The following is a 21,744-nucleotide window of genomic DNA, read 5'->3' as shown; positions in this document are numbered from 1 at the left end:
CCGTGATTAGTGTTATATAGTAATCTAAAAAGGTAAAAGTTTCGTAATTCATGGTGGTAGGACCGCTTCTATCCAGTAAAGTCGGCCCCAAAATGCATCTTCAAAGCTGTCTGTATCGCAATCAACTTGTACAAGATTACCAATTGTAGCAATATCACAATCAAAGCAAGCACGTAGCCAGGGTGTAGCACTCTCGCAATTAAAGATTCAGTAGTAGGTGGTGCTTTAGCAATGGCTTTGGTCTCGACCCTCTTTTCATCACTCTTCTTTTTCTTTTTCTTGGGTACAACTTCACTTGGTCCATCAACACGGTCAACATTTCTATCAACCTCTTCCTTCAACTCCTTTACCAATTCATTCAAAGTTGTTGTTGATCCACTTATTGACAGTTTTTCAATCACTGATTTCATCCACGATTTACCTGTCCATTCAACATAAAGACTAATTAATAGCTTAGTAGTATTCAGTTCATCCCAACTGAAAACGTATCGTGCCTTTACCACAAATGCATTTCCCAGTGGAACATCGGGAGTTTGGGTCGTGATAGTGACAATAGCATAATCAGCAAGGTTCATGTGTTCAATGGTTTCGGTAACTTCGCATCTTGTCGACTTTGGGCCAATAGCATAGCCTAGTTTACGACGATAAGTGTATTCTCTAGTCAACAACGTCGGATCTTCAAGAGATGGGCTAAAATCGTTAAATTCTGAAATTTCCAGTCCATCATGACGCTTTAAAAAGTCAAGTTGGAAATCTGTGTTTGGTCCAAACAATATAGCGAAAACGACACCTAATGGTGCATCAATCCTTGTTTCAATCAAATCAACTTCTTGTGGGAACCGCGTATACTTTGCTGTAGTCGGTGCATGAGTATCAGGACCAAGGTTTTTGTATTTGGAGTCTGGTTTTAATTTTGCAATTTTCGTGCGTTTTGTAGTGACATCAATTGCGGGTAATAGTTTTCCATTCTGGGACCCTTTAGACTCATCTTCGTCACTAGTATCATCATAATCTGTATCATCCTGGCGCATTGGAGTAGATTCATCATCGCCATCAATTGACATGATGTACGATTGTACTCTGGGTGAAGTAACATCAGCAAATGATGCAGAATCGGTATGGCTTGTCTCCGGAGAGTCAAACAGTGGCTCTTGGTTTACTCTACCTGTTTTTCCCTTCCAAACAGTAGTCATTAGATCATAAGTCTGGTCTCGAGATAAAAAGCTGGCAAATGTGTGTACAGTTCCGTCCTCAGTCTCGATGATAATCCCATTAGGAAACAACCCAGCGGTTGATCGCTTCTCAAATTTTACAATATCTTCAAACTTGAGGGCCAAATTCGTGACCCAACCAAGCAAGTTCGAGTTGAAGCAAAGATAACTTTCACTAACGTATGCTCTTCCTTGTAGTAAGATTTCCCGGCTCAATGCACAAGAGAAATCATCCAATAACCGATCCGTTAAATCAAGTGAGTTGAATAATTGATGGAAATCAACGTTTCTCTTTATGGTGGCGTACCTGTATTTTGAATCCTTATAAAACTCGTCCACGTATAAACGAGTGTCAAACTTGCTTGAAGGCGGTGGCGTGGACAACAGCGATGTAGGGTCAAATGAATCAAATGTGCTCTCACTAACGGTTCTCTTTGATTTTCGGTATGTGATAATCTTTGGCGATCCTAATTTCCGGTCAAGATCATTTGAGTTGTTTGAAGTTGGCGAAGTTGTTTGATTATTTGCGTCAATATCCTGGAGATTTTTAAGAAAGCGTGGTTTATCTTTCGCTTCCTGTTCGTTTCCAGACTGCTTGGTGCTTGAGTCTTTTGATATAACAGAACTAGCGTCCTCTTTTGTTGTTAATGGATTCAATGGCGTTTTATTAAATGTATTTGTCAATGATATGGATGATCTGACTCCATTTGCACCTACTTCTGAGTTTTCTGCTTGTCTGAGTTTATTGATTATATCAACCTGTTGAGCAATCTGTCGCAGCTGTTGCTCGTCTGAGTTTTCCCTGTTTAATCTTGTTGGTCTTGAGCTCGTAGCTTGTGGTTGCTGCAAGGATTGCTCTAGTGGGAGAGAATCCGTTGAAGGGGGGAAAGAGTAGTCCCAAGCGTCTTCCCCATCATCTATTGGATCAATATTTGGCATAACTAGTAGTGATTGATGTGTTTAGTGATTAAAAAGGTGTTTTATGTATAAGAAAAGGAAATGAATCTATCTTATACGATTGATTCCCTTATATGGAAGTAAATAAATATTTATTATACGATTGCCAAACGAGAGAACAAAGAACAAAATAAAATAAACTCCGACGTCAAAATTTCTACACAGATATGACTTTATAAATAACGGAACACAGTGTTTATTCGACAAACCTATATGCAATGCTCCCTATATGATTGTTTTTCTTTTGTTTTTTGATAGACCCATAATAAATTACTTTGATTATACAATATAAAAAAAAAAAAAATTGTGTGTTGTTTAGAATTGAATAAAATGCAAGTCATTCATTGACCATAAAATGTGTGTTGTGTGGGTTCTTCTTGCCCATTTATTGGTTCTCTGGACGCAATTTTCTAACTTCCTTACCAACTTTCCAGATCTCCATGTTTCTGATAGTTTGTAATTCTTCTTCCAATCTTTCTCTGTAGTCTGGTTGGGAGTTAAAGTCAAGAGATCTCTTGGTTTCAGTACCATTTCTAACAGACTCGTACAAGTCTTCAAAGACTGGTTTCAAAGCATCCTTGAATCTTGGGTACCAGTCCAAAGCACCTCTTCTAGCGGTGGTGGAACAAGCATCGTACATGTAGTCCATACCGTATTTACCAATCAATGGGTACAATGATTGGGTAGCTTCTTCAACAGTTTCATTGAAAGCTTCAGATGGAGTGTGTCCGTTTTCTCTCAAGACTTCGTATTGAGCCAAAAACATACCGTGGATACCACCCATAAGACAACCTCTTTCACCGTACAAGTCTGAGTTGACTTCTCTTTCAAAAGTGGTTTGGTAAACGTAACCAGAACCAACAGCAATGGCCATGGCAATAGCCTTTTCTTCAGCTTTACCAGTAACATCGTTCCAAACAGCATATGAGGAGTTGATACCTCTTCCTTCCTTGAACAATGATCTAACAGTTCTACCTGAACCTTTTGGTGCAGCCAAGATAACATCAATGTTCTTTGGTGGTTCAACATGGGTCAAGTCCTTGAAAACTGGTGAGAAACCGTGTGAAAAGTACAAGGTCTTACCTTCAGTCAACAAAGGTTTAATAGTGTTCCAAGTTTCAGATTGAGCAGCATCTGACAACAAGTTCATAATAATGGTACCTTTTTCAACAGCTTCGTTAACGTCAAACAAGTTTTCACCTGGAACCCAACCATCTTCAACAGCAGCTTTCCAAGAAGTACCGTTCTTACGAACACCAAGAATAACATTCAAACCATTGTCTCTCAAGTTCAAACCTTGTCCGTAACCTTGAGAACCGTAACCAATCAAAGCCAAGGTATCATTCTTGAAGTAGTCCAACAATTTTTCCTTTGGCCAATCAGCTCTTTCGTGGACAACTTCTTCAGTGCCACCAAAGTTGATGGTCTTGACACCACGTACAGCCATCATTGGCATGGAAGCCTTAGCAATAGTGGAAGTTCTTGTAGCATTAGCCAACAATGAGAAAGTTCTTTTAGACAAAGTGGCCTTTGAAGTGGCTAATCTAGCCATACGAATAGAATTGGTTCTGAATGACATCTTTTTTTTGAGTAAGTGTAGTGTTTAATTGATATCCAATGAAAAATAGTCCAAATGAAAGAAAAGGGAGAGGGATTATAGGGGCTTTTATAATGTTGAAAAAAGGAAAATTTTTTCTTTCTTCGTTGAAAGTGGAAAAAAGTGAAAAATTTATTATGATTCATCATGCATATACTGCATACAAACCCCCACAGGCTTTTTTTTTATCTTTTGTTTTGTTTTTTTCAGGCCCTGTATCGGAGACAGCCTTTAGTGGAATATACCAAAACTGGATCACCGGAAAAGGTAATGAGTCAAAACCATCTACGTAGCAAAGGATGACTCGATGGTGTGAGTACTCTTACACAAAGGTTTATCTTATGTAGTGCCTGTGTAGGACCCGTCAACGGGGAGTGAATCATCAATGTCAATTGAAATTGGTGGATGGGAAACTCATGAAGCGATGTAGTAGGGCATCAATTGTCGCTTGCCAAACCATTCTTATCCTATGTTTGACATAGCTCGTGCAGATAGATTCGTCTTGTGAAAATCATTGAAAGCAATGACATGATCCAACAGGTGTTATGCTTCCAACATATACAGCCGCTTTCCCCCGTGCCGCTGCAAAAGCGCAAAATCTACAAAATTACTTTACAAATTAAAAACAATTAAAGCTATACAATTATACCACATCATCTACTTGGTGCTCTTCAACAAGTGCTCAATCTTTGGAGCAATGTCGGCTGGTTTGGCCAATGAACTAAACCTTTCAACAACATTTCCATTTTGATCAACCAAGAATTTCTCAAAATTCCACTTGATTCTAGTCAACCCCAATAAACCTGACTTTTGACTCTTCAAGTATTGATAAACTGGTGAAGCATTGTCACCATTGACATCAATCTTGGCTAAGACAGGGAAAGTAACACCATAATTCAATTTACAGAATGAACCAATCTCTTCATTAGAACCTGGCTCTTGATTACCAAATTGGTTGCATGGGAATCCCAAAATTTGAACTGGTTTACCTTCAAATTGTTTATTCAATTTCTCAAGTCCTTCGTATTGAGGGGTGAATCCACACTTTGAAGCAACATTGACGATAAGAACAACTTTACCCTTCAATTCTGAGAATGGGTATGGGTTTCCTTTACTGTCGAGTGGAGTTAAGTCGTAAAATTTAGACATGATTCGTTTGATACTAGTACGGTAACTCAATGTGTGTTGTATTTAAGGGGAAGGCAAAAAAAAAGAGATCAAGGGATGAATGAATGACGGGGGATAAACAATATTTAAATAGTGGTTGCTACCATTTTCACATTAGTCAGATGATCCCTTGTTTTTTTTTAAAAAAGCTCACTTACTACCTACTCATCTCACTACCCTCAGAAGATAATTGAGTTATGATGTCATCACTCATCTATAGCTATATTGTAAACGCTTCTAGGCTGTGTTTCCACTTATTAGTAATCATCACTGCTGAAGAACAGTAAGAGTCTAGCCCCCCCGGACAAGATTATTTACAGCCGCAAACCGCAAACTTTAAATCCTTTTTCTTTCTCTTTGTGCGATCGTATAATTTAGCCTCGGCTCAATTCATTTATGTACAAGAGGTTGCTGCTGTAACAGCACTATGCACAGCCTATACAAACTCAACAACGTAGTAGTTTTGTTTCCCCGTTCTTAACAACATCAACTTCCCATCTACTAAATGATGGTCTTTGTCAAATAATACAACATCTTCAGGATCTTCCAATTGATCCCTGTCCAAGCCCAAGTACACACCTCCAGACTTGATCAATCTTCTTATCTCACTCTTTGACTTACCAGTGATATTCGCAATTAATGTACTCAATTTTATGTCATCGCATTGGTCTAAACGATGCTTGTACAAGATACCTGACCTTTTGAAATTCTCAATTAACTTATCAGCAGTAACATGGTCATTGAATGGTTGATCTGGTGTTGGGAATAAGAACCCAGTGATGTATGCTATTTCGTCACCAACTCCAACTCCGTGTATCAAATCCACTACTTCTCTAGCCAATACTCTTTGAGCGATACGCAAGCCTGGGTCACCTTGATGCTTTGGAATCAATTCACCTTCAATCACATTCAATGGAAGCAATGTAAACACTTTGAGTAATTTACTAACCATGTCATCTGGTACATTGATGAAAAATTGGTATAATTGATAAGGGGTGGTCAAACTTGGGTCAATAAAAACGGCATTTCCGGCTGATTTTCCAAACTTTTCTCCAGATGGGGTTGTCAATAATGGTACAGTGACCCCAAAAGCTTCCTTTGTCTTTTCATCCGGCTTTTTCAATCGCGAGATAAGATCAATCCCGGCGGTAATATTACCCCATTGGTCATTTCCTCCTACTTGAATATTAACACCTTCTGTTTTAAACAAATGGTAAAAATCATATGCTTGAAGAATTTGATAAGTGAATTCGTTAAACCCAATACCGCCACCCTCTAATCTTGACAGAATTGAATCTCTTGCCAACATTGCACTAACTCTAATATGGCGTCCATAGTTTGCTAAAAAGTCCAACATTTTCACATCTTTCCACCACGTTTCATTATTAACACTATTACTTTTACCAACGGTTTCACCCATTGGAAATTGTCTTGATTTAGCATATTCAATACCATTGGACAAGAATGAAGTGATTTGGTTCTGGATTTTGCCAACGTTGTTCTCAACTTCACTCACCTTTAATGCAGTTCTCTCAGATGATCTCCCACTAGGGTCACCAACCTGACCTGTAGCTCCTCCTACCAATCCATAAACATCACTTCCACTGATTTTGAAATGTAGTAGCACCATCAATGGTAATAGATTACCTAAATGCAAACTTTGTGCTGTTGGATCGGCGCCACAGTAAAGTTTAAACTTTGAATTGTTCTCTCTAGTGGTTATACTGTACAATTTGTCATCAGTCAATGATTCAATCAAATGTCTGGATTGTAAGTAGCTGATTAACGATGTATCTTGGCTGGTCTCTGGTGTGACATCCTTTCCTTGAGTCAATTCGTATACAGTTGGTATCACGGTCACTGTATCTCTAGGTAACGTCGTTGACGAGTTGAGTCTAATTTGCCGACGCAATGGCTGTCTTAGTGTCACTTTCAACATCTGTTGGTGAATGGACTCAAAACGTCGGAAGTTTTCATATTTTTTTTCTTTGCTTTTTCGCGCATCTCTTTTATTTTGCAAAGTGGTATATAGAGGGTAAGATGAACCACAACCAGCCAAATGGTGCCAACCAGGATGTTTCCAAAAAGAGAAAGAGAAAGAGAAGCAAGGGCTCTAAGGTGAAGTCTGTGGAGGATGAATCTCCACCTGCGGTAGAGGAACCGGTCCACTCCCAAAACAAGAAGATTAAATTTAGTGATCTCGATGAGGCTGCAACAGAGAGTACTGTGTCTGTGCCGAAGATAGAGGTAAAAGACCAAATTGAGTCTGTAGCTCCTCCTATAAAACATGAATCTCCGCTCAAGAAGTCCCCTAAAACCAAACCTACCGTGGTCAAATACGTTGACGATGAAAATGATTCAGATTCGGATGCAAACGATTTCAACTTTCAACGATCTTCACAACAACTATCTGAAAGAGCCAAGGAGCTTCTCAAAGTACGACAAAACTTGCCAATTTACCACCACAAGGACAAGATTACCCTGTTTGTATCCGATAACCAAGTCACTATCATAATTGGTGAAACTGGTTCAGGTAAATCTACACAAATACCACAATTTTTGATGCCTGAAAATAAGAAAACTATAGCCGTGACTCAGCCAAGAAGAGTCGCAGCAGCTTCGTTGGCAGCCAGAGTCTGTGAAGAATACGGATGTAAGTTGGGCTCCGATGTCGGTTACCAAGTTCGATTCACCAACAAGAGCAGTCACAGAACCAAATTGAAGTATCTCACTGATGGTATGCTTTTGAGAGAGATTATGTTGGATAGGGAGTTGAAGAAATATAGTACAATCATTTTGGATGAAGCGCATGAAAGAACAATCTTGACTGATTTGATTATGGGGTTTTTGAAGTCGTTGTTAAATTCTGGTACTCGCAAAGATCTCAAAGTGATTGTTATGTCAGCAACATTGAATGCAGAGCTCTTCAGCCACTTCTTCAACAATGCACCTATTCTATACGTTGAAGGTAAAATGTATCCAGTGGCTCAAATGTACGTTGGTGATGAGAGTAACGAGGACATTGTTGATTGTGTTATCCGTTCAATAATAAAGGTCAACATGACAGAGCCAGAGGGTGATATTTTATGCTTTTTAGCGGGGCAGGAAGAGATTGACAACTGTGTGAAAACGTTGGAACAATTAGCACCACTGCTACCTCGTGAAGCACCACTTATTGTTCCTTTGCCCTTATATGCAGCCTTGAGTCCCCACCAACAACTGAAAATTTTCGAAAAATTGCCCAAAGGTCGCAGAAAGGTGATTTTGGCTACAAATATTGCCGAGACTTCGATAACGGTCCCTGGTGTTAAATATGTCATTGATTCTGGATTGAGAAAGGTTAAAATTTGGAAACATAACCTAGGACTATCAACTTTACTCACTACTCCAATTTCACAAGCTTCTGCTAGACAACGAGCTGGAAGAGCTGGGAGAGAAAGCGCAGGAAAAGTATTTCGATTGTACCAGGAAAGTGAGTACATGAATTTGCCGAAACAACAAGAGTCTGAGATCAAAAGAAATGACATCATTTTGCCCATATTGACATTGAAGAAATTGGGTATAGATGATTTGTTGAACTGGACATGGCTTGAAGATCCGGGGCAGGAACTGATTCTTAGTGCATTGAATACATTGTACACATTAGGTGCGTTGAATGATGCAGGAAAGATTACAAGTTTGGGGTATAAAATGAGTGTTTTACCTTTACCACCTCAATTGTCGGTTGTCTTAATTAGTGCCGCCGAAATGGGTTGTTTAGCTCCTGTCATTGACATTGTTTCCTGTTTATCTGTTGATAACTTGATACTAAATGTTTCGGGTGAGTTAAGAGACGAAATCAACTTTAAGCGTCGGTCATACTGCCCCAAAGGAAACACCCACGGTGATTTGATTGCATTGTATGAGTTTTATCAGACATTTCAATCATTGGGGAAAGAATGGTGTCAGGAAATGATGTTCAGTTATAAAGGATTCAAAAACGTGCTTAAAATAAAAAATCAGTTAAAAGAGTACATGATGGCTACTGTTAAACAAGATGATAGTATTCAGAATGTCGAAAAGGATAACAAAATGGCAAAGCTTCGTGCTCAATTTGAAGAACGTGATGAAGTTTTGGACATCCCCGCCATTCTAAAATCTTTTTTAAAAGGGTTCATTTCAAATACAGCTGTGGGTATGCCAGATAGATCATTTAGAACTTTCAATTCGGGGCAGCTCATCAGCATACATCCGTCGTCGGTATTATTTGGGAAATCTAACCTAGATGCGATTATGTATATTGAATATGTATTCACTACAAAAGGATACGCTAGAAATTGTTCAGCAATTGAAATGTCATGGCTTCAGGAGGTAGCCCCACATGTGATTGGTGGTAGCAAAGTCAACATTAATTAAGTTTTCAAAACATCCTTGACGGCATCAATGACAGTATTGAATATCTTGCTATTTCCAGCTATAACACCCTTGGATTCCAAGTATCTACCTTTACTGAAATCCAATGGAGTGCCATGTATATCACCCACTTTACCACCAGCTTCATAAATCAACACATTTCCTGCTGCATGGTCCCAGATTTTCTCTCTATAGGTATCATCTATAGGTAAACGTAAATAGATGTCAGCTTGACCACTGGCTAATAGACAGTACTTGACTTGTGAGTCTAAATTGATTGTTTGAGTGGAAACAGTACTTTGATCAAATCCAATCTTATCCTTGATTTGAGCTTGAGTTGAGTGAGAAGAGTGACCCTTTTCGACTCCTTCCACTACTTTCAAATCTTTAGGTGAGTCACGAGTGGACATGTTTATACGTTGTTGTCGATCTAATGGTTTAAACCCAGGGGTGAACAAATCTGAGTAATATGAGCCTTGACCTGTAATTGCCAGGTACAATCCACCAACAGTTCCATGATGTTTTTCATTTGACTCGATGTACTGGGACAAGTTTGGACATCCAATAACTCCAAGAACAATTTTACCTTGGTCGATAAGTGCTAAACACACAGCAAATTGATCGCCTCTGAGAAACCCCTTTGTACCATCAATAGGGTCTAAAGCCCAAAATCTCCCCTTTGAGCCACCTTTTGAGTTCCCATAATCGATGCTTTTGAAAACAGATTCCTCGTTGGATAGGGTTCCAATTATGTCATCATATTCGCTAGTCTCTTGTTGCACTTTAGTAATCAAGCTCAATACATCCGACGAAAGCTTGGAATTGTCTTGTAAATCTTGCGAATCTTCTTCGCCAACAATTTCGTCGTCAGAGAAGTTCAACTTTATAGCGTTGTTAATGATTGCTTGACTGGCGAAATCTCCAATAGTCACTGGTGACTTGTCCTCTTTGGTGATTGTTCCAGATTGGGAGATTGAATCACTCAATTGCTTGGTTAATATTGAAGCTCTCTTGACTGCAAGAGTGGCAATTTGAAGCTCTTTATAGTATGGAGAAGCTGAGGACGACATTGTAAGCCAGCGTATAAAATTGAGTCTCTTTAAGGATACTAGAGCTATCACGATGACTGTAGAGAAGATAACTACTTTGCTTCTGTGCACCATTTTGGGTGCTGTTGTTGAAAAAAATCGAGGAAAAAATCATACAGATGACACAAATGCATCTTTCAACCAAGGTCACCACCATCACATCCATCTGCTGATGTATGTCACCCTTTTCTCCTTGCTAAAACAACCATATTCTTAATCCACTCATGCACAAAGCCCTTCTAGCTTTGTTCATATTGTGTACAGTGTGTTGGGTCATCCAACTACTACCTGTTATTTCAGTCCCGCTCACATCCCACAGGGGAAACATTTATCTTTCCCATTTCAAGAATTTTAAGTTTGGCGTCTTTGGTATTTGTGATATGGAGACAGGCAAGTGTAGCAGTCCTAAAATAGGATACCCATCGTCAAATAGTTCATTTTTCGACTATTCTGATGAGGCCAGTACAAATTCTAGTGGGGTTGTCCTACCGTCTTATGTTAGATATACCATTTCAAAGTTGTTGGTAGTTCATGTTGTTGCATTTTGCTTTTCGAGTTTGCTATTGATTGTGATTGCTTTGTTGTATGCGTTGAAAACTTGGGATATGATAAACGAACGAAAGGAACGTCATAATCGAAAGGAAGAGTTGAATCATTTGAGAAATGAAAGGCGAGAAGAAGAGCATGATTCAGATGATGAGGGCGAGGGAAATGTGGATACCGCTGAGGTGCACAAAGAACGAGACTTGAGCCCATATTTAAACGCAATGTTGATCCTTACTATATTTTCTGTTTTAACAACATTGTTAGCATTTTTAGCTGACATTTTGTTATTCGTTCCTAGGTTGAGTTACTTGGGTTGGGTGCAATTATTGCCAATCGTGTCAATGGCATTAATCACTTCAATGTTGTGCTTTATAAAAAGGTCTATATCGAGCAGAAAGTTTTTTGAAAACTATGAGTATGCCAATGATGAGATGAAGGTATTGAGAAGTAGAGCTATGGAACAATCATGGAACGACAGCTCCAGTGATGATGGATTTGTTGTGTATACTGATGGATTTTACACCAGAAATGAAGGAGACGGTAATGACACAAGGGATAGGATCCATTCTACTAGCTCATTCAGAAGTGGCAATCACAGGCCTAGTGAAGATTATTCGGTTAATTCTAGTAGGGAGTCTATTGAACTTGATAACCTACGATTGAGGTAGTTTATTTACAATCTATTAATAACAGTTACGACTTCGGGATCGTTATTGTAGTCTCTGATTAATCTTTCTTTAAGCTCTGAGCTCAATTTCACGTCGTTCTTTGTTAAGAATCGCACGAATTGGGTGGTAGTTAATTCTGATGTGGTTAACAAGCGTAACTTGGAGTAAAGTTGATCCTGCTTATCTTGGAGCATGCCTGGGGTCTTTTTTAGTAGCGTTACAAACTTTATCAACTCATTAACGTTGGTGACAGTTTGTATGAGGAGATTGAATGTGGTTTCATTCATCTTGTGGTGATGAATAGCCGACTTCAAGAATGACAATTCTTTCAAAGTGGTAACTGGGTCGTTCCATTTGTAGTTTGAAATGTATTTGTCAAAAGTTCTCTCAGATGGGCAGACTGATTCATCTATGAGATCCTTGATGATAGTTGTAGCAAGTTCTGTATTACAGTCGATCAAAGAGTGAGCGAGTTTGTCTTTGACGTCATTCTCCAATGCTTGCAATACTTTCGGGTGCGAGCTGACAATGGCAGTTACCAAATGGTCCACAGTCGACCCGCTTACAGGAAACTTTTCACTCAACAATACCACCAGAGAGAGCAAATCCTTTAATCCCTGAAATGTGAAAAACTGCACTTTTGATGGAATGAAAGACATGTACTCTTCAAGAGCCGAAATGCTATCAACAGCACTCAAAGTCACATTGGAAGCCGACTCAACAGTAAACAAGTTTTTGACTTCCGATGGTTGAACGTTGCCCTTCTTGATCGAAGTTGAATTTTTAATGGCCCTCGACTTGTGGAAAAATTCCTCCAAAGAGGTGTCTTTTAAAAGGCTGAAGTACTTGGTATCAACTGCCGGGGAGGTGAATGTAACAGGTTCAATCTCTTTCAAATCTTTGATCTGCTTGTTGTATACATCTTTCCAACTGAGGAGTATACTCGAGTAAGGAAAGACTGGATTCTCATTCCCTTCACTTCTGATAACGTTGTCCTTGTCACCATATAGATGCTTGTTCTTAGATAACATGGTAATCAAAACATCATTGGTATTCAATTTAGTCACTAGATCAGCAACTTCTTCAGGATTCACAATTTCATGGTGAATTTTATCGATGGTGGAAAAATCTGGCCTATCCGGTATAGCATCATAATTCTCCTTTGGACTTAACTTTTCAGACTCAAAGATATGCTTATTCTCATTTGGAGTAAACAGGATCGTCGAGTACCTCTTTGGTATCTGTCGTATTAGTCTTCTGGTAAGCATTTGAAGTTGGCTTCTTGGTTGAAAATTTTTTGATGTTTCGAAAGCGAAATTTAAATCTTACACAAGATTGACTGGACCAATATGTTCAACTTCACCACCGGCAAATCCCTTGACAAGCATGTGTTATTGATGTTGTAGTATGTTTGCTGATCAGATTCTTATGATGCCCCGCTGTGTCTAAACTTGGAGTGATTGATGTTTCAAAACTGTTTCAGGTGACATTCCTATAAAACAAGATCAATCTCCATGCAATAAATGTATTTTGCACCTAGTATGGCTAATGAAGCTTGCTGTGACTTTCTTGTTGAGTCATGCTATTGCGGGAGAGCTCTTAGAGAAATCAAATTACTTGGATACTTTCCCTGCCCTTGAAGTTTGGAAAGATGATTGCAGTAGGCAAGCTTTACTGTTGATACTACCACAATGTTTAGATGGACTTGAGACAATGACTTCGTCTCAGCAAAAAGAAGTAGCTTTGGAGTTGTCAATTTGCGAGTTGGAAAATGTCAAAATAGAATATCCATTAGACTGTGATCCACAAATAAGGTTGAGAAACATTGACAAGTGCATTCAATCGTTGGAGAAGTCGCCTCAGTTTTGGACTAGCTATAGTGGGAATTATAGAAATGTGAGAGAAGTGTGCCACCAAGTTAGCTTGCCATTGAAGAAGGAGCAAATCGTGGAGGTCTATGAAAATGTCACCAATCTTTTCCAACATGTGCTACATGATTTAGCTGCTTCTCAAGTAAGCAATGAGAAGATGCAAAGTGATGTAAAGGACAGGTTTGATACAATGATGCATGTTGTTGATGAAGTGATGAAGCAGCGACAGCAGTCAGTAGACAGAGTCAACCTGACTTTCAATGTATTCTACGAGAATTTTGAATTGTCGCTCAACAATGCTCTTGTTATAATAGGACAGTCTTATCAAGGGGTAAACACCAACTTGAATGAAGTGGAGCAACATATTAACTACTTCACAAAAGAGTTGTACCGTATTAATGACTTGATTCGTGAAAATGAAAGCAAATTGGATCGTCAGCAGAGAGAGTTACAAGAAAGGAATGATGTCCTTTTGGATCAACAGGATAAAGCGTTAGACAATGTCAAGGGCATCAATGAGTTTATGTTCGGATTGCAAAGCTCAGCTAGACAACACTTCGACTCTATGGATAGTGAATTGCAACATTCCGTATTCAAAATACACTCAATTAACGGACTACTAGATCACAATTTTGATAACTTGCAGAAACAGAGACAATTCATAAAACAAAACTCTTTGGCTATATTAGGCGATATTTCAGAAGCATTTGTTTTTTATTTGAATTCATCTGGTCAAGAGATATTGGAATCGTTTGAGAGTTCATTGAACGAGTCCTTTGGTGTATTGGAAGACAGAATAGAGAAGGCAGCAGTGTCAATGGAACGACTCGATTCAAGAGTGGGCGTTTTTATAAATGTTGCCAATAATGCAACTGAATATATTGTCAATGTCATTCCCAATTTTACCTATGGTGTTTTGAATCTCGCATCCGAAGGTTATACCTCAGTAGTTACTGCATTTTCCCAAACTTACAAAATCCTTTTATGTCTAGCAGTGATTGTTGCATTCTTGATGACAAAACATTTTGTTCGACTTGTGTGGAAAATGGTGAGAAAATCATTCGTGATGGTAATACCGTTGACTTTAGGAGTAGTTGCTGCTATGATTACGCTACAACTTGTATTGGTATTTAGTCGATTAAATGTAAGTTGAGTCTCGGACTTTTTTTTTTTGTAACGCGGGGTAAACATGCAATCAACAAATCTGGATCAAACCTACAATGAGCGCAATATGTTCAGCAGTCTACTAAGAACCTTATTCCTCATAGCATTTGCTCATGCTGAGCAAGTTTATTTCAACTTACCGGAAAACAATGTGCATTCAATAGACCCCGAAATATTCTCCAACTTGTACACTTATGCCCATTTGATTGATATATCATATTGCATATCTGAAGTTCATGGAATTGATCCCCCTTTCAAGTGTGATTTAAACTGTGAAAAGCGTTTCCCCAACATGACCTTAGTCCATCAATGGTACTTTCCAGATTCCGTGACTGGATATATCGCTAGCACATACGACAACATATTCAACTATGAAAAGCACAGAAAGACTGTGGTTGTATCACTTAGGGGTACAAGATCAATATTTGATACCTATGCCGATATGAAAGTAGATATGACAAGGTATTCCAATCCAGGAATACACTTGCCTTTATGTGGAGATGGATGCAGAGTGCATGATGGCTTTTACAAGTACTTTACAACTACTTTAAATAATATCAATGATTACATTGTTAACGAAATTGGTGATGAGGATTATGAGTTGATCATAGTAGGGCATTCTTTAGGAGGAAGTATTGCGTTGCTACTAGGCTTGTACTATCTCGATATGGGATATGATAAATTGACTTTAGTTACCATGGGGCAACCGCTCACTGGCAATTATGACTTTGTAAACTGGGCAGATGGTGTATTGGGCAGTCAGACTAAACTCAAACACAATGAATTTGAGAGAAAGTTTCTACGTGTGGTGCATAAAAACGACATAATCACTACAATACCAAGAAGTCGTAATCCATTTATTCAGTATCATCAATTTGATAACCAAATTTACTTAAATTGCTCAACAACAAGGCCCCGGATGGAGGAAGTCGTTGATTGTATTGTTGGTGCAAATCAGAATTGCATTGCACATGATTTCCCTTATTTTGCATCGGACAAGCATGACTATTTGCAAGCACATATCACGTATTTTAGAAGAATGGGTCTTTGTGGGATAGTGAGATAGTTATCGGCTAAATCCAAACTTTGGCTGGTCCTCGTCCTCGTCGTCATCTTCATCGTCAAGATCACCATTGTCATTTGGTTGATTTCGGTGTCCTCCACTATTAGTATATGCTTGACTAGGAACAAAAGATTGTGTTGCTGACTCCTCTTCTGAATCGTCATCCATCACAAACAAAGTCGGCTCATATCCGCGAACGTCACTCATTACACCATTGAAGTCCTCATCCATGGTGGTTTGTTTTTGCTTTGGTTTAGGTAGCAAGAGGTTTGTAGTATCTTCAATAACCATATCAATATGCGGACGCAAAACTTGTCTCTTGGCTGGTACGCTTTTAACAAACTTTTTAAAATTCTTGCCTTCAGTTTTTACATTATCCTTGTTGACATTCTTTCTTCTCCTGATAGGCACATCAACAACTTCGACAATCGCCAAATTTGACAAGTTTTCAAAAACTTCATCAGATTCTTCTGGTATTCCCATTTCCTTCTCCCATAACTCTCTTGATTTTTCTCTGTTTTGCATCACAGCGTCAGCAAATGATACTTGGGGAACAAATTTGGGGATCTTGGGTGCTTTGTGAGATGTGAACGGCTCGCCTCGCCTTTTTCTGGGATTCTCTAGGGATTCAATTTTAGGCTCAGGAGATGCCGATCGTTTCTCTACTTTGGGAGATGAGCTTTTAACTTGCTCGTTTTGCTTTGGCCCATGTGGCTTAGGTGTCAATTTACCTATGCTTGGCTTTTCTTTCTCCTTTGGGATCTCTTCTTGACTCTCAACAGGTATTGATGTGGCACTGGGTGAAAAGAAGTGAAGTTTGTCCACTTTTTCATACCTTCGTCGTTTTCTAGTTCCAGATTGTGTTTCTGTAGACGCTCTCTTTTGTGACTGTTCACAAGCCCTGTTCAAAGGTACAGAATCTAAAGTTTTAGACACAACTTTATTCCAAAGATCTGCTTCATGCACTGATTGGAACCCAAATACATTAAACGAATTGATTAAAATGAATTGGTCTGTACCCACACACGAGAGTATCTTGTCCTCACTCTTTTCCACTACCGTCGTGTCCAACCACTCCATTGGTTCAAACGAAATCAACTTTGTATCAAGAAGTTCTCTTCTCGGCTCGGGAAGATATGCACTGTTTTCATTGGGTAAATATAAAGAATAATCACACTTGAGTAACCACTTGTCCACACTGTTTGGCTTTCGAAGAACTGTCTTGGCCCAGTAGTCATTAACTATAGGTATACCTCTTACCACTGCATTTTTGAAATGCGCCAGATTTGGTATAGCTTGGGTTGTGTAAAAATGAGTTGCTTGCAGTAGATCATCAACAAATGTAAAATCCACTCCAGATCGCTTCAATTCTTTGATAGTGTCATCCTCAGTGTCTATAAATAGCTTCACCTCTATCCATTCAATACTAATAGGAGTATCCTTCATCTCCAAATCTGAATCAGGCTCAACCTTGATGGTAATGTTTGGGCTATTGGTGTAATCAATCTCTTTTGGACTCTCTCCTTTACTTAGTCGTAGTATAGCTCCACTCACATTTGTCTTGGCTCGCGATTGAATGCAAAGATGCAATGGTGTTTTTGTCGACGATGGTCCCGTCACAAGTTCCATCAACTCTCTGGCTGATTTACGCGAATTAAACACGAAATCCACCTGATCATTTCGACCTACTTTATAATTCTTTTCGGGAAATAGTATGCGATGTTCTAAAGTTGTTAGTAACTGGTCATAAAGATGCTCCTAGGTTAGTACTTACCGCCATGGGGATCTCCCTCGTGGTGCACGATCCACATTGCATTAGAGAAGAAAGTGAGAGAGGTAATTTTTTTCAAGACGTTCTGGATGCGTGAAAAAGTGCAATCGCTCAGATTTATATATCATTCTACTTTCTAGACTTACTTACCTTTCCCACGGACTTCTTCTTCTTCTCTCCTAACTTCTTACCAATTACCTTGGCAACGGTCTCGGCGTCTCCTAACTCTAACAATCCCTTCTCGAATGCGGAAAGTTCATCACCCTTGGATGTTTCGGCCTCCTCCTCCTCAACTAGTATATCATCTTCGTCATACAATTTATCTGTATAATACAATGGTAATGCTGGGGATGTCGATGTTTTCAACATAATTGATTTGATGGTGTTGAGATCGAAACTGGATGCAACAGCATTGATGTTCTTGTTTAAATCATCAAGCGAGAAATCAACAGAACCAACTTTTATAGATACAGTTGTTCCTTGTGGAGGCAAATAACTCGTACTTGACAAGTTCTTTTCCAACTGGTTTGACAAAGTCGTCAATGATAATTCCTTATTGTTTGCTGAAGTGGTGACTCTCACGGGAAGTGGGTATTTGCTTGATTGGTAAAAAATCTTACCCAATGAATTTGGCATGGTGTTCAAAACAGCGTCATCGACAAAAAACAAATCAAAACTGGATTGCAACTCACGTCTCTTTTCAAATGGTTTATATTCTGTTTTTATTGATTGTAAAGGTAAAATTTGTGAAATTGTGGGCAAGTTTGCTTCTTCGATCTTTTCAATTTCTTGATCGGTTTTAACAAGTTGATCACGAATGATTAAGCAGGACTTCAAAGATTTATCGTTTATTGATTTCGCCAATTTAATGGTCTTTGGTTTGAATTGAGGTTTTGAGCTGAAAAACTTTTTCGATTCAACAATAAGAGTCAATGTAGAATCCTCTTCATCATCAAACAACTGGGACTTTCCAGATTGGTGTTGAGATTCTTCTTTGTTACTCTTTTCCCTGGACATGAAACCTTTAAGCTCTGAAATTGCTTTGTCTGTAATCTTCTGACTTATTACAACATCTTGTTTTGGTGTTGCCTCAGCTTTTGGTTTTAAGTCTTTCTTGGTGGCCTTTTTCGGTTTGGTAACCTTGCTTGGTTCCTTGACCTTGTTCGCTAATGGCGAGGCTGGTCCTTTCGATCTTGTTCTGGCCATGATGTCTTAGTCCCTAAAGATGAGATGAGATGGAAAAAATTCGGCTTCATCTCGAAGAAGGAAAAAAAAAAAAAGAGATGTTGTGTGTGACCTGCATATAAGATTTCGCTGATTTTGCAGCCAAGACAAGCTACACGAAAGAGAGCTAGCGCTATACTTTAAAGCTAGAGTATGGAATGGCTATATGATAGCTGTTTGGCCTACTTAGCTACTAGATTTTTAAAAGAACTAGCTTTGTTGTGTACTTCTGTCTCGGGGCTCATGGTTCTATATCGCAACCCGCACAGCTCTTTGGATCGATATTGCCACTACTGCTACATAGGTTGTACAAGTTCCTGTGAAGCTGATGGAAGTATTCAATTTATCTCTTGTTGTGACTCTTCAGACTACACCACTTGGGCGAACCCAATACATACACAATCATGAGCTCCTATAATGTTTCCTACCCAAACTGCCTATAGTATAGACAGAATAGGTTTCGAATGTATTTTTCAACTGGTCAAAAATTGCTTTTGACGTATTCAGACCGACCCTTCCAATTGTTAGTTCGGTTGAGATCAAGGTAAAGGACTCTCTTTTTCCAGGCAGAAATTGCCATAGAAGTTCTAAAATGTTGGTATGAGGAACATGGATGGACAAATTCTTGATGGTATCAAAGTTGAGCAATTTAATGATAGCCTCAATGTCAATGAAGCTTTGTGGGCCATCATACTCTAGAGAGAACGTTTTCATGCGACTAAACTTTTTAAAGCATAACCTATCAATAATCTCGTTTGATTTTTCTGGTATGATTCTTATACTCAAGAACTCTGGATCCATAGAAGAACATATCCTCAAAAATTCTTTTAGTCCCAGTGTATACAAAAACACAAATATACTTTTCAGTGCTTTAAAAACATCGTCCCTAGCGAAACTGTATCCAAGTTTTGCAATACAGGATTCGATACTTGATTTCTGTGAATCTACCAATGGCCAATTTGATCGCATCTTTGGGAGCCTCGTATCAGATATCCGCGAACCAGTGCCATAAAGCTGACTCCAATTATCAATGCAGAAAGGATACGAGAATAGGTAAAGTCCCCACGTTCCAACTAACATCTCTGCGCCCGGCCATACTTGAGCATACGATATGACTTCTGAAACATGCCAATTTAAACTTTGCAAGACATCTTCGTAGTGAAATACAAGGTACTTGGATCTTTTTGGTTGCAAATGTTTGGCTCCGAAATTGATGTAAAATTCAAACTCGAAAGCTTTAATTCTCTCCAATTCTATTTGATAGAGATGATTTAGCACGACTGAGCACTTTAAATAACTGTAGCAGTAGTATCTAATATCAGGATGTAAATTCCTAAATGGAAGGTCTTGATTAAAGATTCTGTCGAGTATTTCAACAGGCAAGTCAATCAACTGCATTGAATAGGACTTAAGAGGATTTCACTGAGTCGTCTTGTAAACATTATAAAGATGAAAGAGAAATAGATGGGAATTATAGAAATTTGCATAGGTGATAACTTTAGGAAACTATAGCATATTATGTATCAGCCATTCCCACTCATAAAGGTGGCATTGCCCTGCAAATGTAATGCATTTTCAAGAAATACTGAGGATCCGAAGAGCTTCCTTAAACACCAAACCTACCCAAGCTTCTTTTCTAAGTTCTTTGTTGTTTTTTGGTTTTCCCAAACCTTGAAGTTTTATCTTTGAATCCACAATGAGAACTACAATCTCAAGCAGTAAAATGCAATTGATGAATTTACCCCTCGAAGTTCTTGACCAACTTTTCAATAATGTTAAATCACTATCTAATGTCCCGTTTGATATTCGAATTTGTTGGTATAGAACCTTAAGGTAGCCCCACCGTGTTGAAATGCTTACAACTGACCGAAATGGAGAAAATCCGGTCCAATCAACTAAATGTTTATGTAAATTTTGGACCACGAGAGCAGCTCCCACAAAGCAATAGTCGTTACCTTGTGCTCAATTACGTCGATTTTCCATCAACTTTGACTTTGGATGTTTGGAAAGTATTACCTTACCTTCAAGTATGGCCCGGCTCAGAAATTCAAGTTGGCTTTTGGGGATTATTTTTATATTCTTATCCTTATTGCATAGATACATGGAATAGCTTCAATGGTACTGAGTTGCGTGTATCTGATGTGACTACATTGAAAATGCAATCAGGATGGCCAGAATTATCAGAGTTAGAACGCAAACTAATTGACTGGCTTATTGGACTTGCTGAAGTAGCACCTCAAATCGAACTTGCTAGAAAGGACGTCTTCTCCAAACTGAAAAGTGTCTACTTGTATTTTTGTCCACAGTCGTTGACGAATTTTGCAGCAATCGATCGGGGTATTGATCCAGAATATTTATGTATAAAAATTATACCAGACGAGTCCCGAACTATCGTTCAAGAGTTGAGCAGCCACAAATATGAAAATTTGGAAAGATTTTCGTTGGAGTACTTGGGACATGAGGGCTTTGTTAATGTTGAAGCTATTGCGTCACTTTTAAATTTCAATCAAGTGAAGCTGATTTCATTAAGCGTTTCATAGGTAAACGTTCTTGAGCTTCTTTGGAGCTTGAATACAAGTTATAAATATGATTCATTCACTTTGACAACATCAGTTTTCACTTTTGGAAATGACGCACTGAAAACATCAGCAAAGATCATAGCTGAGTTGACAAGCAAATTCAAAAGATTCATCGTTTACACTGTTGATAAGGGACAAAGTTTACCGGTGAGGAGAATACCATTGACTCCCAAAAATTGATACTAATGTAGAAGAATATTTTGATGATAGATATTTTTGGGCAGTAATAAAAGGAAAATTCCATGTTTCAATTGTTAACCAGGCAAAGTATATAAAACTTCTTTTCCTTGCATTTCACTCTCGTATATGTTGCAGGGTGAGCTGTCACTAACACTACACTTAGGCGCAATAAAGTATAACTTCCTGATTAAATGCATACACGCTCTAATGCGGGTTTTCTCACTGGCTGCAAAAACAAGTATTTTGTACTCAAAAATTATCCTTCA

At 38.7% G+C, this 21,744-nt stretch overlaps 12 protein-coding genes across 12 annotated transcripts; 4 read left to right on the top strand and 8 right to left on the bottom strand. All coding sequences in view use genetic code 12, as the record gives it.

Moving 5' to 3' along the window:
• Nucleotides 1-68: 68 nt before the first annotated feature.
• Nucleotides 69-2,150, bottom strand: I9W82_001575 (uncharacterized protein; the record flags this gene model as incomplete). The annotated part of the gene is made up of 1 exon (XM_067690335.1): nucleotides 69-2,150. One exon carries the CDS (start codon nucleotides 2,148-2,150, stop codon nucleotides 69-71), a length of 2,082 nt encoding a protein of 693 aa, XP_067548811.1.
• Nucleotides 2,151-2,553: 403 nt separating this feature from the next.
• ILV5 (ketol-acid reductoisomerase) lies at nucleotides 2,554-3,747 on the bottom strand (the record flags this gene model as incomplete). The annotated part of the gene is made up of 1 exon (XM_067690334.1): nucleotides 2,554-3,747. The coding sequence occupies one exon, from the start codon at nucleotides 3,745-3,747 to the stop codon at nucleotides 2,554-2,556; it is 1,194 nt and encodes a 397-aa protein (XP_067548810.1).
• A 675-nt stretch (nucleotides 3,748-4,422) lies between these two features.
• On the bottom strand, nucleotides 4,423-4,914 carry I9W82_001573 (glutathione peroxidase; the record flags this gene model as incomplete). Its single annotated transcript, XM_067690333.1, has 1 exon — nucleotides 4,423-4,914. The coding sequence occupies one exon, from the start codon at nucleotides 4,912-4,914 to the stop codon at nucleotides 4,423-4,425; it is 492 nt and encodes a 163-aa protein (XP_067548809.1).
• Nucleotides 4,915-5,368: 454 nt separating this feature from the next.
• On the bottom strand, nucleotides 5,369-6,871 carry I9W82_001572 (tyrosine--tRNA ligase; the record flags this gene model as incomplete). Its single annotated transcript, XM_067690332.1, has 1 exon — nucleotides 5,369-6,871. The coding sequence occupies one exon, from the start codon at nucleotides 6,869-6,871 to the stop codon at nucleotides 5,369-5,371; it is 1,503 nt and encodes a 500-aa protein (XP_067548808.1).
• Nucleotides 6,872-6,972: 101 nt separating this feature from the next.
• Nucleotides 6,973-9,308, top strand: I9W82_001571 (RNA helicase; the record flags this gene model as incomplete). Its single annotated transcript, XM_067690331.1, has 2 exons — nucleotides 6,973-9,206; nucleotides 9,287-9,308. 2 exons carry the CDS (start codon nucleotides 6,973-6,975, stop codon nucleotides 9,306-9,308), a joined length of 2,256 nt encoding a protein of 751 aa, XP_067548807.1.
• Nucleotides 9,309-9,323: 15 nt separating this feature from the next.
• I9W82_001570 (MET22) lies at nucleotides 9,324-10,394 on the bottom strand (the record flags this gene model as incomplete). Its single annotated transcript, XM_067690330.1, has 1 exon — nucleotides 9,324-10,394. The coding sequence occupies one exon, from the start codon at nucleotides 10,392-10,394 to the stop codon at nucleotides 9,324-9,326; it is 1,071 nt and encodes a 356-aa protein (XP_067548806.1).
• A 242-nt stretch (nucleotides 10,395-10,636) lies between these two features.
• On the top strand, nucleotides 10,637-11,626 carry RIM9 (Rim9p; the record flags this gene model as incomplete). The annotated part of the gene is made up of 2 exons (XM_067690328.1): nucleotides 10,637-10,659; nucleotides 10,732-11,626. The coding sequence occupies 2 exons, from the start codon at nucleotides 10,637-10,639 to the stop codon at nucleotides 11,624-11,626; spliced, it is 918 nt and encodes a 305-aa protein (XP_067548805.1).
• Nucleotides 11,627-11,631: 5 nt separating this feature from the next.
• I9W82_001568 (uncharacterized protein) lies at nucleotides 11,632-12,894 on the bottom strand (the record flags this gene model as incomplete). Its single annotated transcript, XM_067690327.1, has 1 exon — nucleotides 11,632-12,894. The coding sequence occupies one exon, from the start codon at nucleotides 12,892-12,894 to the stop codon at nucleotides 11,632-11,634; it is 1,263 nt and encodes a 420-aa protein (XP_067548804.1).
• Nucleotides 12,895-13,149: 255 nt separating this feature from the next.
• I9W82_001567 (uncharacterized protein) lies at nucleotides 13,150-15,719 on the top strand (the record flags this gene model as incomplete). Its single annotated transcript, XM_067690326.1, has 4 exons — nucleotides 13,150-13,186; nucleotides 13,269-14,630; nucleotides 14,766-15,469; nucleotides 15,591-15,719. 4 exons carry the CDS (start codon nucleotides 13,150-13,152, stop codon nucleotides 15,717-15,719), a joined length of 2,232 nt encoding a protein of 743 aa, XP_067548803.1.
• Nucleotides 15,720-15,727: 8 nt separating this feature from the next.
• I9W82_001566 (ribosomal L1 domain-containing protein) lies at nucleotides 15,728-18,701 on the bottom strand (the record flags this gene model as incomplete). The annotated part of the gene is made up of 2 exons (XM_067690325.1): nucleotides 15,728-17,448; nucleotides 17,642-18,701. The coding sequence occupies 2 exons, from the start codon at nucleotides 18,699-18,701 to the stop codon at nucleotides 15,728-15,730; spliced, it is 2,781 nt and encodes a 926-aa protein (XP_067548802.1).
• Nucleotides 18,702-19,121: 420 nt separating this feature from the next.
• Nucleotides 19,122-20,117, bottom strand: I9W82_001565 (uncharacterized protein; the record flags this gene model as incomplete). Its single annotated transcript, XM_067690324.1, has 1 exon — nucleotides 19,122-20,117. The coding sequence occupies one exon, from the start codon at nucleotides 20,115-20,117 to the stop codon at nucleotides 19,122-19,124; it is 996 nt and encodes a 331-aa protein (XP_067548801.1).
• Nucleotides 20,118-20,415: 298 nt separating this feature from the next.
• I9W82_001564 (uncharacterized protein) lies at nucleotides 20,416-21,478 on the top strand (the record flags this gene model as incomplete). The annotated part of the gene is made up of 3 exons (XM_067690323.1): nucleotides 20,416-20,537; nucleotides 20,668-21,187; nucleotides 21,260-21,478. The coding sequence occupies 3 exons, from the start codon at nucleotides 20,416-20,418 to the stop codon at nucleotides 21,476-21,478; spliced, it is 861 nt and encodes a 286-aa protein (XP_067548800.1).
• Between the last annotated feature and the right edge of the window lie 266 nt (nucleotides 21,479-21,744).

Source organism: Candida metapsilosis, assembly GCF_017655625.1.
Source record: "Candida metapsilosis strain BP57 chromosome Unknown scaffold2, whole genome shotgun sequence".
Classification (NCBI taxonomy): Eukaryota; Fungi; Ascomycota; class Pichiomycetes; order Serinales; family Debaryomycetaceae; genus Lodderomyces; species Lodderomyces metapsilosis.
The sequence above is the reverse complement of the archived record's forward strand: the minus strand, read 5'-3'. Positions and strand labels throughout refer to the sequence as shown.